The 17225-nt window shown below is 47.0% G+C and overlaps 1 protein-coding gene across 1 annotated transcript in view; it reads left to right on the top strand.

Moving 5' to 3' along the window:
• Window positions 1–17225, top strand: part of RTN1 (reticulon 1) — a 124827-nt gene that overhangs the window by 53972 nt on the left and 53630 nt on the right. Inside the window, exon 2 of the mRNA XM_030484596.1 lies at window positions 8940–9677. Within this exon, the coding sequence (XP_030340456.1) occupies window positions 8940–9677 (738 nt within the window). The remainder of the gene's footprint in view (window positions 1–8939; window positions 9678–17225) is intronic.

Genomic DNA, 17225 nt, shown 5'->3' with positions numbered 1-17225 from the left:
AGGGCAACAATTTCTGTCCTGGGTTTATTGCAGCATCAAAAGCAGCTGGTGTTGGCATTTCTTTCTTTTCCAGGCTGAGTGTGAATCTGAAGCCACATGGTTGTGGATTGGCTTACAGCTATCATGAGCAGTTTAATTTGTAAGTAACTAGGACCCAGCAAAGGTTGGGCTGGATGGGCAGAAGGCGCCTGTGACACGGCCCTGGGATGGAGGCTGGGCAGGAAAGAGGGTGTTTCTGGAGGGGATATTGAAAGACAACCTGGTCTGAGTTTGGAGAGTGACTGACTGCTCTGTAGCAGTCTGGGGATAAAAACAGTGAAGAGCTGAAGTTCCTAAATCATGTTTGAAATGGGATTTAGGTATTTTAGAACTTAAGACAAATAAGACTTAGTCAAACACATCCATATTTTGTGAGATACTTTGGTGTCTGGTGCTCTAAGGGGAGTTGGGCCCACTTCAAGTGATTGCAAAGCACGATTTAGGTGCTAATTCACTTAGTACTTGGAGTATTTTTGTAGTGGGACTTGGTGGAGTTTGATCATTCCAGGGGAAATGTGACTACAGTGAAATAAGAATGAATTATTCTCATAAGCAGGGTTTAATTATCCATAGCAAAGTGTGTTTGATGATATTTTAGGCAGTACCTTAGTATTGCTGAACCCTGCTGACCAGTCAATGCTACTCCTATCACCGGAGTGAAATCTGCTTTTTTTTCTGAACCAGATTTTTGTTAAAACTTACTACATGATATTTGTATCCTTTCCTGATAATTATGAAAATCTGCTGCAGCTGCATTTCTAGTAGGAGCATTTGAAACTTTATGCACATTTTAAACAGTACTTGTGCTCCTCACAGGGTTCTTTTTTCAAAGTTCCTCACTTTTCATGCTGTGTAGAGTACTGTGGAGGACTGTCGCTGACTTTATACCTCGGTTTTGCTACCAGCTCAAATTGGAGCTCTCTGAGATCATTTATTGAAGCATAAAGCTTGGAGGGCACATAGGGTATGAACTGCTGAATCATTTACTATGGATTCACTTTGTACACTAGCTGGTTGGCTTTGGGGAACCTGCTGAGCATCCCTTGTCAGTTGCTGTGAGCTCTGTGGATGTCCATGAGAGCTGAGGATATTCAACATCACTAAAACAAGCTCTGGTCCTCTGTTTGACTTGGCTTGGTCTGGGATGCACCAGGCACCCACAGTGCCTACTCAGCAGCAGCAAAAAGGTGGGCCCTGGTATCTTTTTGGAGCTGTGGTGCAGGGAGACAATAGCTGTTGTGGTGCAGGCTCCACAACAAAAAAAAAAGATGCCTTTAAAGCCTGATGGGATGATGGTGCTGGCAGCACAGTGTATCCTGTGTTCCCCAGGGTGGATCTGTCTTAATCTTATTAAAAGCTTATCAGTGTTCCCTACACATCCCTCCCACAGACAGGGCTGTAGCACTTGCAACTGAGCCAGGACCTGATGATCCATGCCTGCCGAATTTTTGGAAGAAACTAGATGTTGAGTGGGGCAACAAGAGAAATCTCCAGGCAGGATCTTGGGAAATCACAGCAAAGAACCAGATTTGGGTAACATGATGGTGACCTGACACAGCTGCTGGGGGGAGTGTGTCAACCCCCCAAACTGAAGCTCCCAAAAGTGTTAGGGCCGCCAGGGGTTGGATCCTGAAAGCAATTTGTCTTCCCCTCCAGCCTCTGTACTTACAAGCAGATGGTGAGTTGATAAAGGATGCTCATCCTCAGCAGCCAAGGTTTTCTGGGGGCTGGGATCCCAGCTGACCTCCATGTATATTTAATACGCAGAAGACTGAAATGGGGGAGCCCTGGAACTTGAAACTGGAATGCCTGCTTACGTTAGACAGCTAAAGCACTGTGGCTGAAGGCTGTAGTAACTCATATCCTCTGCAAATTGACCCAGAGGAGGAGTTTTTACATGCATCAAAGCATATCATTAACTTGTTTGAGTTTGGGGCTTGCTTTCCATCTCAGCCGGGATGAATCAGAAGTCACTCCAATGAAGTCAGTGAAGTGACAACCACAGTGTCAAGAGAATTAAGCCTGTTTTTTCCACCTTGTCCTTTTGCCCTCCTACCTGTGCAGGAGACAGCACCTGCCTCTTTGCATAGCAGAGTTTCTTCTGGCTGCTGTGGACCTCGAGAAGGATGAATAAATTGCACAGCTGATGCACTGACTCATCCTGTCCCCAGGAGCTAAGGCGCAGAGCTATAAGCTGCTCTGAGGCAGCAGGAAGCAGCCTTCTTGCTGCTCTGAGTTTCCCCAACATGTTCAGGGCCCATGCAGAGAACCAGGAGGAAATAATAATAGAATAGGAGCATGTACCCTTCCAATACATCCAGTTTTCTTATAGCATTTATTATGCCAATGAACCCAAAATTACTTCTGGAGTATGGCCACTCATGTTTGTGAATGCTGTGACTTGCAGAGTTGTATCTTTCCCGCAGTCGGGGTCATGAGAGTTCTGAAGGAAAAGAAGTTGCTAACCTGTAAAGTGGGTTTGCAAATCCTGAGCTAAAACAAAGAGCACCATCTCCTGGCTGCTGGGAATAGCTGGCACTGCTGCCAGGGATGCACGCCTAGTGCAGTTCTCTTGCAAGCAGTTTGCTCCTCTCTGCAGCTGACCTATAGCATCTGGAGGTAGGATAGCTCATGGCTGACAGCTGGCTCTGGCTATTGAGAAAGGCTAATCTGGGGGAGACTGAGAACTGGCTTAATGGTGTTATCCACCACATGGTGATGCCTGCACATGGCATGAGGGGTCTTAGCTGTTTGGTTTTCAAGCTCTGCTTGAGTTGACATACAAGTGCTTGAATACTTTTGAGGTTTGCATGGATATTGAAGTGTCCTGGGTTAGAAAATTCATGGAGAAAGGTCTTGCAAAATTGAGAGCATGGCTCCCAAGTGGTACAGTCAAGTATCCCTGGGGTTAGCCAGCCTACTTCAAAGCATCGTGTGATTTGGCATGGGGCTGAGAGATGACTCTGCCACTCGTGCGAGCGGCCCTCGTCACTGCTGGGACTGGTACTAGCAAAGGACATACGGAAATCTGTGGAGCTTTCCTGAGATTTGAGTTGGACTTGAAATCAAACAGAGAGGAAGAAACAGGTTGGCCTGGATCTAAGAAAACAGGGTGTGCTTTGAATTTGGAGATAGATAGACTTGGGAGTGCTCGTCCATCTGGGTACTGTAAAGACACATAAAAAAGTGATAAAACATTGAACATATGGATAAAGATGTATGTGACTACATATGAGAACACAGCAAAGCACTATAATATGAGCTTTAAAAAGAATGATAACTAAGTTAGGAAACTAAAAAGAAACAATGAGATATTATGTATCAAGGTCAAAAGAATAGGAAAAAGGCTTTCCCTTCTTGTCTCTATTTTAAGGATAAGTTGGGAATAAAGAAAAGCCAAATTCAAGCACACGCTTTTTGTTAGTGGCTGATAACAAAATTTACAATTTGCCACAGAAAAGGCAGACTGTTCAACAGCTACTTTTGTTGCGTATTTGGAAGAAAGCAGGAAGATGCATCTATCTAATGGTCATGGATGAAGGATAAAAATGAAGGAGCAGCTGGAATGTAAGCTGCTGATGTTGGGCAGGGAAACATGGTCTGTGCTGGTCACCAGAGAGAACCCCGGGCTGTGGTTTGATTGTCTGTTACAGATGTTTAGGTGGTGGCAAGGTATGGGCAGTGAGACTCTCCTTCATCACGGTCAGGTGCAATGGAACACCATAATGGCTCCTTGGATTTAACGAGTCAGCCTTGCTATGAAATCAGGTTTCCCTAGGTGAGAGGGTAATAATAAAATAGAAAGCTTGGCAAAGCGCTCAATCTTCCTTGAGTCTTTAAGACAACATAGGGTATCTTTTTAAGAGCCAGGCTTTAGTCTCAGTGCTGAAAGTAAGTCACTGCATATCCCTGAGTTCTGCAGCACCTTCCGGAGTCTTGGATCAGACCAAAGTTGCTGTGCTGGAAAAATGCTTGTCATTGAGTTTTGGCCTCTTTGTTATCTAAAATCTCTGGATGACACCAGAAGGGCTGAGGTACTGGGAGTGACATGTGCCTTGAGAGACCTTCTAGCATCATTTGGGGCCAGTCAGACAAGAGTACTTTCCTTGTTTATGGGGCTTTGCTTGTTATTATCTCTAGTCCATAAATTACCACAGGGCAGAGACTGTCTGAACAGGACAAGGCGGACCTTGTTGACAGGAGGCTGTGATCTGCATGGACATCGGAAAGAGCTGGGGACACCCTGTTTCTGCGAGGTAGCAGCCCTGCAGCACTAGTAATGGCTCCTGAGGCTCAATATCCAAAGCAAAAGTCAGAGCCAACTATTTAAAAGACTTACAGGAATTTGCTGGAAGCTGCTTTCTCACACTATTCTGCTTTTGTCTGTAAAGGTCACTGAAACCTTGATTCCTCCCATTGCAACCAAAGATCCCTCCTCTCCTCAGTGCAGCTCTAGGCTGTAAAAATAGCATAATCTAATTAAAGATTAGTTCTCCCCCCTCTTGAAAATTAATAATTCTGATTGAATCACTGACACACAATAAATACGGAACCTCGCATTGCAGGGTTGCTAGCTGTTCTGCAGAACTGAAATGTCATGTCCTTCTCTGTCAGTCTGTCTGTGCCCTTGAAGGTCACCAGAGCTGCATGCAAAGATTAAGAAAGGCAGGTTAACATGGAAACTGGTTATTTTATTGAAAATTGAACAAAATATTCTGAAGTGATCAATTTTAAGAAGACTGAGCGTACTGCAGTTGGGGGGGGGGATCAGTTTATTTAAATTAGCTTTTTTTTTTTTTTTTTAATTACCCTCAGCTAACTTTTTGTTTCCTCTTCCACTTGCATTGGTCCAAATTGGGCTTCAGCTGCCTTTCTTAAATTAAGAGTTACTCTCCATGGAACCAATGATTTCTGAATTATTTCCTGTGTAAGTTGTTAAATAGCTCTAAATGCAGTGCTGTAGGAGACGACTTCTGGAGCATTCACTTACTCATTCTGAGGAAACAAACCAGTCATTTTCAATTTATTTTTTTTCTTTACAGTTGAAAACACATGTAACTTGCTGAGCATCTCAGCTGTGCTCAAATGACTGGATCAGACCCATTACTTCTTAGTTGGTCGCAGGAAGTGGAATTATTTCCTGAGGGCTTATGTTACAAGAAAGCATGACTGCTGCTCTCAGGCACTGAATAGCTTTGCTTTACCTGAATTGGCAAGCAAGTTTTTGGCCTTGTTTGAGGGAAATCCAGGTTAAAAAAACCCAACCCTTTGTAACAAGGGTGAATTCAAATCTGATACTGCCATCCATGACCAGTGCTATTCAAGGCTTCTCCTTCCCACGGATATTGAACTAAATAAACTCAGAGTCAGAGAGGGCATTGCTTAATCACCAGGCTCTGAATACACTATTCTTCAACAAAAATCTGTTCAGCTATTACAGGTTTCCATGTCTTTAATAGCCAGCCTAATAGCTGATAGATTCACACTTCCCAAATAAAATGCAGTTTTACCAATGGCTTTAAATTATTCCCTATGGAAAGAGAGACTTGCATTAAATCGCAGTAATTAGGCAATTTCAGCTGTCTTCAGTGCTCTTGACTCTGCAGTTGCCTTGAGAGTTGGGATCCCTCTGTGTCCTGCTAATGTGAACCCTCTCTTTACTCACACATGTGCATGGACATGCTTCCACACCCTTTAACTCTTTGTCTTCCTCTTGAACTCCAGTAAGAAATGTGTTTTCTGGTTTCATTGTTGTTTGCAAAACCACTGCAGAAAAAAAAAGGTTTATGGTCAACAGTGAGTCTATTTTAAATGAGCTCTTGTGTTAACATCTGCTACAGAACTGGATTTGTACTATATGAAAATGTGATGTTTCTGTTGATGACTGTTTCAGGGTTATTTTTCTTTCTGTTGATGAATATTGTAAAGAATAGGATGACATCTTCCCAGGCTCTCTTTATCACAGTGGCTCTTCTGAGAGCTCTCCTGGCTTGATATAACTTCTGCTATGAAGCACTTGACAAAAATGCATTAGAAACCTTTACACTGATATATTGATCAGCATTACTAAGTGCTGCAAATGCATGTGCATCTGGCTCACATATACTATGGCCAAAGCAGAAATGAAAGCTGCAAACAGCAGCTATGAGTATTGGTTTGACAGCAAGTTCAATCTCCTTTAGACTCTGTCTGTGCTCCCTCTTTGCCAGCAATAGTGGGATGTTTGTAGAAATGTATTTTTGTTCACTGATGGTGATGTGATGGTGTATTTTTCATGAGTGCCTAGAGCAGAAAGTACAGCGCAGCCATCTTGAGCTGGTCTAAAGCCACTCAGAATCAATGGGACTTTTCTAGCGAGTTCGGTGGCCTTTGGATAAGGCCTAGTAGGCACCGAGGAATCATCTAATGAAACAGCAGCCCTGAAACCCCATGATTTAGACAGCTACTAAGCCAGCACAAATAGTAAATTATGAACAGCAGATACTGGCAGCAACAGGCATGAATAGTATGTAGTCAGCAATTCACATATATTGGCATAAACAATGCACCAGATAATTCCAGCTAACCAACACATTTGTGAAAATCCAAGCCTGTTTATGGACAATTTTAAAAAAGGCAAGTTCAGCAAGAAAAAGAACCTCTCCCTTTTTGCTTACTGATCATTTAGAAATGTTTTTTGGGTATGAGCTATCCTTGCGAGGCAAGGCACTGGGTGACCTCAGGTAGGACCTGATGTGGGTGCTGGACAGCCCAGCTTAGCCCTTAGTCTGCTTTGCTTCACTGTGGTTTTCTGCTTAGGCTCCATTTTCACATAGCTTTCCTGATGAGACTGAGTCCTTTGGAGCAGCGAGGATGAGAGCTGCCTGCAGTGAGTTACAAAAGGAGCTTGCAGCCCTGAATGAGCTGTCAGGAAAATAGAAGGTGAAATTTAGAGTAGGTAAATGTAAAGCTACGCAGACAGAGAGGAAAAAAAAGTCCCACATTCACATGCACAGGAAAAATCTCTGCACTGACCCTCACCACTGTGAAACAAGATCTTTCCTTGAACATAAGTATTTCTGTTTAAAGTTCTGTGCAGTGCTCTGTAGCAGAGGGAAGAACAAACTGAAGCCTGGGAATGACTGGGAATGGTGATGACAATTTTTCACCTGCTAGCTACAGCACCCCTTGCCCCATGCTCTTGTATGGCAAAGGCAGCTGCCATCCCTACACCCCACAGCCATAAGCTGTCAGCATTGTGTGCAGTAGCAGGTTAGCAGTGAGGGCTGTAGGGGGACCAACAGCTATCAAAGTCAGTGAGGGTGGACACACAGGAGCAGGTAGCATAGGCAGGCTGAAAAGCAAGGAATGGCACTTTTGGGTTGTTTTTTCCTTATGCTACTAGGATTCTCCTTGTAAAAGGAGGAGCATGCCATTCCTACGCTAAGGGCCCAGGGAAGAGAAGTCGCTTGCATGTCATCATAGCATTGAGCGATGCAAAAATATGGTCAGGGAAGTGGTCATTATGCTTTTGTGCAGGGCTTTTGTTGTGCATCTCAAATCCAGTGAGGCTATGCAGTAAAATAAAACCTGTAGCTACACATTGAACAACGTTAAGGGGGGAAAAATTGCTTCAGGGTTCACTAAATTAGCTGCATGTATCTAATGCATGGAGGGCTGTGGGGGAAAAAACAGTTGCAATGGTATTTAGAGATGATATCGTTATGTATGTGCGAGGAGAAAGAAAATAAGTAAATGCAAGTAGCTCAGGAGCTTTCATGCTGACATCTCTCAGTTTCTGGCTTTGCAGCAGCAGCAAACATCCCTTTAATGTTACTGTTCAGTTTGCATTGTGCGTGGTAGCCCAGGACATGTCACACATGGAGCATGTCAGGAGCCCCACATCCCTTGCAGGGTGATGAGAAAGCCAGCCAGCCTCTGCGATGCAGCGTGCATCTGCGCACAAGCGGTTAACAGGCTACCGCCTTCCTACAGACACCAGCTCCTACAGGCATTAGCTCTGTTCTTCTACATCCCTGTTCCCTCAGCCCCTATAAAAATTTGTCTTCCCACCTCCTGCCTCCCTCATGGGGGATCTCACTGTTCCCGTTGTTGAGCTGCGCTTTACATTAATGCTGCAAATAGAGAGTGGCCATTGTTTGTAATTTAATTAGCATCATCCCCAGGAAGTTAAAGCTTGACAAAGGGAATTAGAGGTGGTGAATGAAAATGATGCATGGGTATGGGTAGAGGTTTAACCACTTTCATGCTGGCATGCTTTGTAGATGATACACACAGGATACGGCTTTTGGGCATGTGGAATTCACTAAATGAGGCTGTTTAGTCTCTGCCCTGGTGTTTCGCAAATTTAGGGTGGCTACTCTTAAAAGAGAAAATGAAATCTAAAGCTGCCTGTAAACTTTGCATCTCAATTTCTGTCCAGCAGATTTTTTTTCTTAGTTAAAAGTTTCCTTAGGTTGAAACTCTTCCATTTCTCTGCATTAAAAACAAACAAACAAAACAATTTTAGCTCTGGATTGTTTTTGTATTGGACATTAGATTTTTGGGGTTTTTTTAAGGATATTTGATGGTGAGCCCCTGAGTTGGATTGTGAGGGAGGTTGTGGGATTGGCACTTGAGATTTTCATACACGGGCTGGGTGAACATTGGCCACGAACTCTTAGCAGCTATCAAGATCATTATAGCTATTTTAAGATATGACAGCAGCTGGAAGCCTTGTCTGAAGATGTGCCACTATTGCCCCAAGGTTTAGTAAGAGACAGTCCCAAAGAGCTTGCAAGCAAAGCCAAGCTTGGTGCACAAAATAAAATCAGCAGGGAGTGAGTACAGCTTTGCAGAAAGATTGATGCATGCAGGCACTTGTGTCTTCACTGTGCGTTGTTTTTGTGTCTTTACATTAGGTGTCACAGGCTCATCACACGTCTTTGACTATGGCTCCACTGCCAATGGGGGCGACAGCTCCTTCTACAGCTCTCTGATCTCGGACGTCCACTACACCACCCCGCGGGACTCCACCTATTACATGGGCATTTATCAGCAGGAAAACAGCCCCATTCCCTGCTCGGGCAGCACAGAGGGGTTTAATGCACTGGGGCATCCTGTTCAAGATGTGACTGGGTTTGAGTCCCGTGGTTTGTTTAGCTCAGATTCGGGAATAGAGATGACTCCTGCAGAGTCTACTGAAGTTGATAAAACCTTAGCAGATCCCATGAAAGCAGAAGCTTATAAATACATGGACATAAGTAGATCAGAAGAAATAAAATACCAAGATAAACATGAGCCTGACTCAGAAGATGAAAGCCCAGACCTTATCGATAAGCACCAGGGAATACCGACCAGGTCCAGCCACACTGCTGAACCTCAGCAGCCAGCTTCAGAGAGCATGAAGGCAGCCAAAGAGCAAGATCAGCTTGAAGACACAAGGTCTGGAGATCAGCAAAGTGCCTCTGAGGTTACAGCCCCCGTCAAGATCACGCTCACCAAGATAGAAAGTGCTGGGGAAGCTGTCAGCAAAGAGTCAAGCCCAACTCAGCCAGAGACTGGCCTGAAGCTGAGCCATGAAGTGGTACCAACAGTGACAGTGTCGGAGCCAGAAGATGACAGCCCAGGGTCTGTCACGCCACCGTCCTCTGGCACAGGTAATGCTGGTGCATGGCACTAGATTTTCTGGTATTCAGAGAGCAGTTGCCATTGTAGCACTGCACGCTGGAGAATTACTATGGGTTTGTGGGGTGGGTCTAAGTGAGTATGAGCAGACATTAATGGGTCTCCACAGTTAGAGGAGTTTCTGCTCTGCTCAGGCATCAGTTTACATTGCCAAACTGAAGTGGCATGCAAATCATGCTGCCCATCACTAACACACTATTCAGGGTGGGCTGCCCTTTCTCTATGAGAAGAGGGGAAGACAAGGCTGGGAATCTACAGAAGTAAGTTGCTGAAAGCTGCTCAGGAGCATGGCTAGGGGCAGATCCAGGCTTGCTGAGCCTGGACCCAAGGGGATCTCTCCTCAAGGGGAAGTTGTGAGCTGGTGTGTGTCACTGGGGGTATCATCAGCCAGGCAACAGTTTGGGTTCCATCATGGTGATTTTGGGGTCACCCTGGCTGGTCATGCTCCCCAAAGGAAATGAGATCATAGAATCATAGAATCATAGAATCGTAAGGGTTGGAAACCCTTCTAACCCCCCTGCCACGGGCAGGGACACCTTGCCCTAAACCACATGGTTCAAGGCTCTGTCCAACCTGGCCTTGAACACCGCCAGGGATGGAGCATCCACAACCTCCCTGGGCAACCCATTCCAGTGCTTCACCACCCTCACTGTAAAGAACTTCTTCCTTATATCTAATCTAAACTTCCCCTGTTGAAGTTTGAAGCCATTACCCCTTGTCCTACCACTACAGTCCCTGACGAAGAGTCCCTCCCCAGCATCCTTGTAGACCCCCTTCAGATACTGGAAGGCTGCTATGAGGTCACCACGCAGCCTTCTCTTCTCCAGGCTGAACAGCCCCAAGTCTCTCAGCCTGTCTTCATATGGGAGGTGCTCCAGCCCTCTTATCATCCTCATGGCCCTCCTCTGGACTCGCTCCAACAGCTCTATGTCCTTTTTATGTTGAGGACACCAGAACTGTATGCAGTACTCCAAGTGAGGTCTCACAAGAGCAGAGTAGAGGGGCAGGATCACCTCCTTTGACCTGCTGGTCACACTTCTTTTGATGCAGCCCAGGATACGGTTGGCTTTCTGGGCTGCAAGTGCACACTGCCGGCTCATGTTAAGCTTCTCGTCAACCGACACCCCGAAGTCCTTCTCTGCAGGGCTGCTCTGAATCTCTTCTCTGCCCAACCTGTAGCTGTGCCTGAGATTGCCCCGACCCAGGTGTAGGACCTTACACTTGGCTTGGTTAAACTTCATAAGGTTGGCACTGGCCCACCTCACAAGCGTGTCCAGGTCCCTCTGGATGGCATCCCTTCCCTCCAGCATATCAACCGAACCACACAGCTTGGTGTCGTCGGCAAACTTGCTGAGGGCGCACTCAATCCCACTGTCCATGTCGCCGACAAAGATGTTGAACAGGACCGGTCCCAACACCGATCCCTGAGGGACACCACTCGTTAAAGGTTTCCAACTGGACATCGAGCCATTTACCACAACTCTTTGCGTGCGGCCATCGAGCCAGTTTTTTATCCACCAAGTGGTCCATCTATCAAATTGATGTCTCTCCAATTTAGAGACAAGGATGTCATGCGGGACAGTGTCGAACGCTTTGCACAAGTCCAGGTAGATGACGTCAACTGCTCTGCCCCTGTCCATCAGTTCCGTGGCTCCATCATAGAAGGCCACCAAACTGGTCAGGCAGGATTTGCCCTTAGTGAAGCCATGTTGGCTGTCACCAACCACCTTGTTGTTTTTCATGTGCCTTAGCATGTTTTCCAGGAGAAACTGTTCCAAGATTTTGCCAGGCACAGAGGTGAGGCTGACTGGTCTGTAGTTCCCTGGGTCTTCCATCTTCCCCTTCTTGAAAATGGGGGTTATATTACCCTTCTTCCCGTCATCAGGAACTTCACCTGACTGCCAGGATTTTTCGAATATGATGGACAGTGGCTTAGCAACTTCATTTGCCAGCTCCTTCAGGACCCGTGGATGGATTTCACCAGGTCCCATGGACTTGTGCACGTTCAGGTTCTTAAGATGGTCTCAAACCTGATCCTCTCCTGCAGTGGGCCTAAGGTCTTCATTTTCACAGTCCCTGCAACTGCTTTCCAAGACTTTCGTGGTGTGGTCAGAGCATTTGCTGGTGAAGATGGAGGCAAAGAAGTCATTAAGAACCTCAGCCTTCTCCAAATCCATGGTAGCAGTTCTCCTGATAGCTTCCGGAGAGGGCCCACATTGTCCCTAGTCTGTCTTTTATTTGCTACGTATCTATAGAATCCTTTCCTGTTATCTTTTACATCCCTTGCCAAACTTAATTCTAGCTGGGCCTTAGCTTTCCTAACCTGGTCCCTAGCTTCCCAGGCAATGCTCCTATATTCTTCCCAGGCCGCCTGTCCTCGCTTCCACCTTCTATAAGCTTCTTTTTTCCCCTCTAAGTTTCCTCAGCAGCTCCTTGTCCATCCATGGAGGTCTCCTGGCCCTCCTGCTGCACTTTCTTCTAGTCGGGATGCAACACTCTTGAGCACGTAGCAGGTGATCCTTGAATATCGACCAGCAGTCTTGGGCCCCCCTGCCCTCTAGGACTGTATCCCATGAAACCTTACTAAGGAGGTTCCTGAAGAGGCCAAAGTCTGCTCTCCTGAAGTCCAGGGCAGTGAGCTTGCTGCATGCTCTTCTCACTGTCCTGAGGATCTCAAACTCAACCATCTCGTGATCACTAGAGCCAAGGCTGCCCTGGAGCATCACATTTCCAATCAGTCCCTCCCTGTTGGTGAGCACGAGGTCCAGCATGGCACCTCTCCTCGTCGGCTCCTCTACTGCTTGAAAGAGGAAGTTGTCTTCCACACAATCGAGGAACCTCCTGGATTGCTTGTGGCCGTACCGTCCCTCCAACAGATGTCAGGATGGTTGAAGTCCCCCATGAGGACAAGGGCCTGCGAGCGTGAGGCTGCTCCTATCTGTCTGTAGAGCGCTTCATCCACAGAGTCCTCTTGATCAGGCGGCCTGTAACAGATCCCCACCGTAATGTCCCCCATTGCTGTTTTCCCTTTGATCCTGACCCACAAACACTCTGTTACCTCATCACCCGTCCCCAGACAGAGTTCCATACTCTCTAGCCTATCACTGTCATAGATAGCAACGCCCCCTCCCCGTCTGCCTGGCCTATCTTTTCTAAACAGCCTGTAACCTTCCATTCCAACACTCCAGTCATAGGAGCCATCCCACCATGTTTCTGTGATACCAATGACATCATATTCCTGTAGCCTTGCACACATCTCTAATTCCTCTTGCTTGTTCCCCATACTACGGGCGTTTGTATAGAGGCACCTGAGCTGAGCTCCAAATGCAGCCAACTCAATGGCTGGGGCAGCTGGAACATCTCTACATCGCTCCAAGCACTTATTACAGGTGCTGGCAACCGACCAGGAGTGTTGGGATGGATCAATGCTCCCCTCCCCCAACACATCTAGTTTAAAGCTTTCTTGGCCAGCCTGGCAAGCCTCCTACCAAAACAGCTCTTCCCCTTCTTTGTCAGACCAGCTCCACCAGCCTCCAGTAGATCTGGCCTCCCAAATGGAGCCCCATGTTCTAAACAGCCAAACCCCTGACTACAGCACCACCATTCTAACCATTTATTAACCTGCCAAACGCACCTAGCTTTTTTAAGGTCCTCCCCTTTGTCCTGGAGAATCGATGAAAAAACTATCTGAGCCCCAGAGCCCCTAACCACCTCTCCCAAGGCTTAATGTTCTTCAGGCTACTGCTATCTATATCTCTAGCACCCACATGGACCACTAGAAGGGTAATAGTCAGCAGGACTTACTAGAGCAGACAGCCTCTCAGCAACATCCCTGATCCGAGCCCCTGGCAGGCAACACACCTCCCTCGAGACTGGATCAGGCTGGCACATGGGTGCCTCTGTGCCTTTCAAAGTGGAGTCCCCTACTACTATGACCCTCTGCTTTTTCCTGGAGGCACCAGTAGTGATCCTCTTTACTGGTGCATCAGCAGGATGTTCATTAGGTGTGGTGGGTGCTTTCTCATTAGCCCCCTGCAGAACTGGGAAGCGGTTCTGGGTGGGGACATCAGATTTAGGAGGAAGCCCCTTGTTGTTAATTGTCCTCTTCCTCCTTTTTTTGTTAGCTTTTCTCGTGACTAATTCCCAGCTTCCTGGGTTGCTGTCCTCCTTCTTTCCTATGTGAGCAGTGCTGGACGTTTGCAGCCCCTGCACAGTTTGGGCCTGGAGCAAGCAGCCCAGCTTCTTCTCAGATTCCTTGGCATCTTTTAGTTCTCCAACAGCCTCCCGCAGCTCAGCCACCTGCTGCAGGAGGACCTCCACCAGGGCGCACCGAGTGCAGCCCTGTCCATTGTGCACCCTCGCCTCAAGAGACCAGTCGAGGCACTCTCTACACTCCGAGGTCTGCGCCGCAGCGTCCCCTCTCATCGGCTCTGTCTGGGTGCCTACGCTGGCCACCGCCGGGGCAGAGCTCCCAGAGCGGGCCCTGGTCCTGAGGCGAGCGCTCACCATCCCGCTCGCCCTGCCTGCGCCAACTGCCGCGCAAACTGCTGCGCCACGCCCTGTTTGCCCGCCCTGGTCGCTCGCGCTCCCTGGGATGGGTTTTTCCCCACTGAGGGCTGGTGCCGTCACTCCTGGCGCCGCCCCCTGTGAGTCAGCTGCTCGCGTGAGCTGAGCTGCCGGCTCCTGGGCAAGTCCTGTCGAGGACTTGAGGCTCCCTCGATCGCTCTTGCCGCTCCGAACTGAGGCTCCTGGACGCTGTGCTTCCCCCCGCTCCGGTGTTAAAGGCGTCCTCTCTGGAGATACTCACTTCGGCAGTTGCCGAGGTGTGTGGGACGAGGGCATTGCAAACGTCTGGGTTCGTATTTTAAATATTAATGGCTGTTTTAACACCTCTTTGCTGTTGCAGAGAATAAGGTTAAATTGTTAAAAGCAAGTGCTGTTTTCAAGTGAAAGTGCTGCTTTTAGAAAGTGCTGAGGAGGGAAATGCTGTCACCTTATTTACAAAGAGGACCAGAGGATCAAAGGGCCAGTCTTTTTTAAAGGCTCCTGATTTCTCTTGGGCGAACATAAAAATCCCATGTTTATACCTTTCCTTATTGCCTGATTACTGAGTAGTACATAATACCTATTCTTCATTTTCCCTCTTGCACACTGCTAAAATATGAAATCAGTATAGTGTTTTAAAAAGGAATAAAGTTCTATGACAGGAAAAAGAATCTTCAGGCTTGAAATTGAATTTCAGTGTTCTGGAACCCTAACCCTTTGACAATGAACATCTGACAATGAACATCCCCAGGCTGAAATTCCATTGGTTTGATGACATCTAGAAGCATTTAAAAATCAACTGGAATTTCCTTAAAATGGCAGTCTGGGATTTTCACCCACACTAATACCTACCTTTAGAGAAATACATAGCTTCTACCCAAAATTGAGTATGCATTTGTATACGTTCATACACACAAAAAGAGATAAAAAGAGTCCACCACAGCTGTGAGTTTATCCTGCCTGCATCAGCCAGAAACTTTAAATTATAAATAGATGTTAGAGTCCCATTTTTCTTCTTCTATTTGACCGGGTGACATCACACACTACTTCAGAGACATGCCATTTTTTATCGATTTAGACTTTTTGCACTTCAAGGTAATTAAGAACTTCAGGCACTAATCATTACTTATTCAGTCTTTGGTGACTATTCAGGGCTGCATTTGTGGCACTTGATAACCGTATTCCATCAAAGTAGCAGAATAGTGCATGGCTGAGCCTCACAGCTGCTGCCTTACTGGGAGGCACTGGAGTGGCTGGCATAATTGCCAGCGCAGAAATGTTCCTCTCCATGGGCAAAGCTGATCCCCAGCACTGGCCAAACAGCCCTGGGAGGTCTCACTGCCTTGCATCAGGGTTCTGGAAAGCCAGAAGCGCTGTTGATCCTGTTGTGTTAAGGAAAGAAGAATGCAATTTCTTTTAGGGGCTGGCTCCCACAGGTTGCTTTCTCTGGATTTTCCCCCTTTCCTGCAGCCGGGGACATGCAGCGCCCAGACTCTGTGTTCATAAGTGAGAAAGAAATGTAAAACCTACCACTGAGTAGAAACCCACTATTTCTACCCAGTGACCCAGCAAAGTTGTTGCTCCTAGGTACCCCTCAAGTATTCTGGCAAAGCCCCTCGTTCCCGCTGCTTGGATCAGGACTTTTTCAAAAGGTTTGCTTTTAATTACTGGCCATCATCCTTCTGGGGAAGGAAGACGTGGTCTGTTTATACACTGTGCTGGTGCTGAAAGGCAGTGGTTATTTATATGCTTTCCCATGCCAGTGGTAGATATGACACCCTGCTGCTGGCCACAAACGACTTCGTTTGTAAGGTAGATGCCATGGCTGAGAGTTACAAACTGCCAACGAGGGCAGGAGCAGGGTGAAGCTAAGGGATGGAGCGTTGCTGTGCTACGAGGGCTGGAAGTCACATGCCTGTTCGGACGCCTGCCGGATTAAGTCATTGCTCAGGGAGAAAACGCTCGCACATGGGAATGCAGGAGAGTGGCGCAGCTCACGCAGGCTTCCTGCAGCCGGAGGAGAAGGATGCGCAGGCTCCTGCTCAGCACAAGCAATGCAGCAGAAACTTACCAGCATCCACGCAGAAGTGTGTCGGAACAGTCCCAAACACCTTCATCCTGACTATGGCCATACCCTGCATTACAGAAGGACTTTCTCATGTGAGAGGGATGTGTTACAAGGGAGCTGTTTTGTTGGAGGAGCTGCAGACATGGCAACACTACATGCTCAAAATTGCCAATGATGTGTATTGGCAGACACTCAAACCAAAATTGCTTGGAGGGATATGGAGTAGTTGTTTTTCTAGTCCATTTCCCAGCAGAACATCATGGCTTGGGTGCTATCATTAAAATCTCCCTCTTTATCTGATTCATCTTGGGGAAAGCATATGATCAGGAACAAATCATGCTATTGCCATGAGAAATTAAGTCAGGAAATATCCAAAAATAGTGGTTTTATCCCAGGTCAGGTCTGATAAAATCTCTTTCCCACTCTCTGTTGTAAAGGAGCTTCCGGAAGTGGCCAGTGCTGCTGTGTGTGCTTGAGGGAGCTGATGGCAGTGGCTGCACCTGAAGTGGAGCTGGGCTGAAGGCAAATACCACTAGGAACAGGCACAGGTCAGCTCAGGGATCCCACCTGCAACCGAGGGGTTGGAAACCTTGCCCCTGATGGCACCCCCAGACATGTGGATACAGGCTGTCCCCTGCATGTGCCTTTTCACCAGCATCAGCAAAATGAAACTTGGGGGTCTCTCTGATGGCTTTCTTGAACCTTCACCACCTGCAATGCCACTCAGTGACCTCTCTCACATTAATAATGACATAAAATTAGTGAACAAGCACTTTGCTCAGAGGACAAATTTCCATGTGTGCTTGATGGCTGTTTCAACATCACTGGGGAATTCAGGCTTCTTCTCCTCAGCACGGAGGGTCTTGTGTGTGGATGGCAGTGATCTCTGGGTCAGTGATGTGGAAGG

Source organism: Strigops habroptila, chromosome 4 (assembly GCF_004027225.2).
Source record: "Strigops habroptila isolate Jane chromosome 4, bStrHab1.2.pri, whole genome shotgun sequence".
NCBI lineage: Eukaryota > Metazoa > Chordata > Aves > Psittaciformes > Psittacidae > Strigops > Strigops habroptila.
The sequence above is the reverse complement of the archived record's forward strand: the minus strand, read 5'-3'. Positions and strand labels throughout refer to the sequence as shown.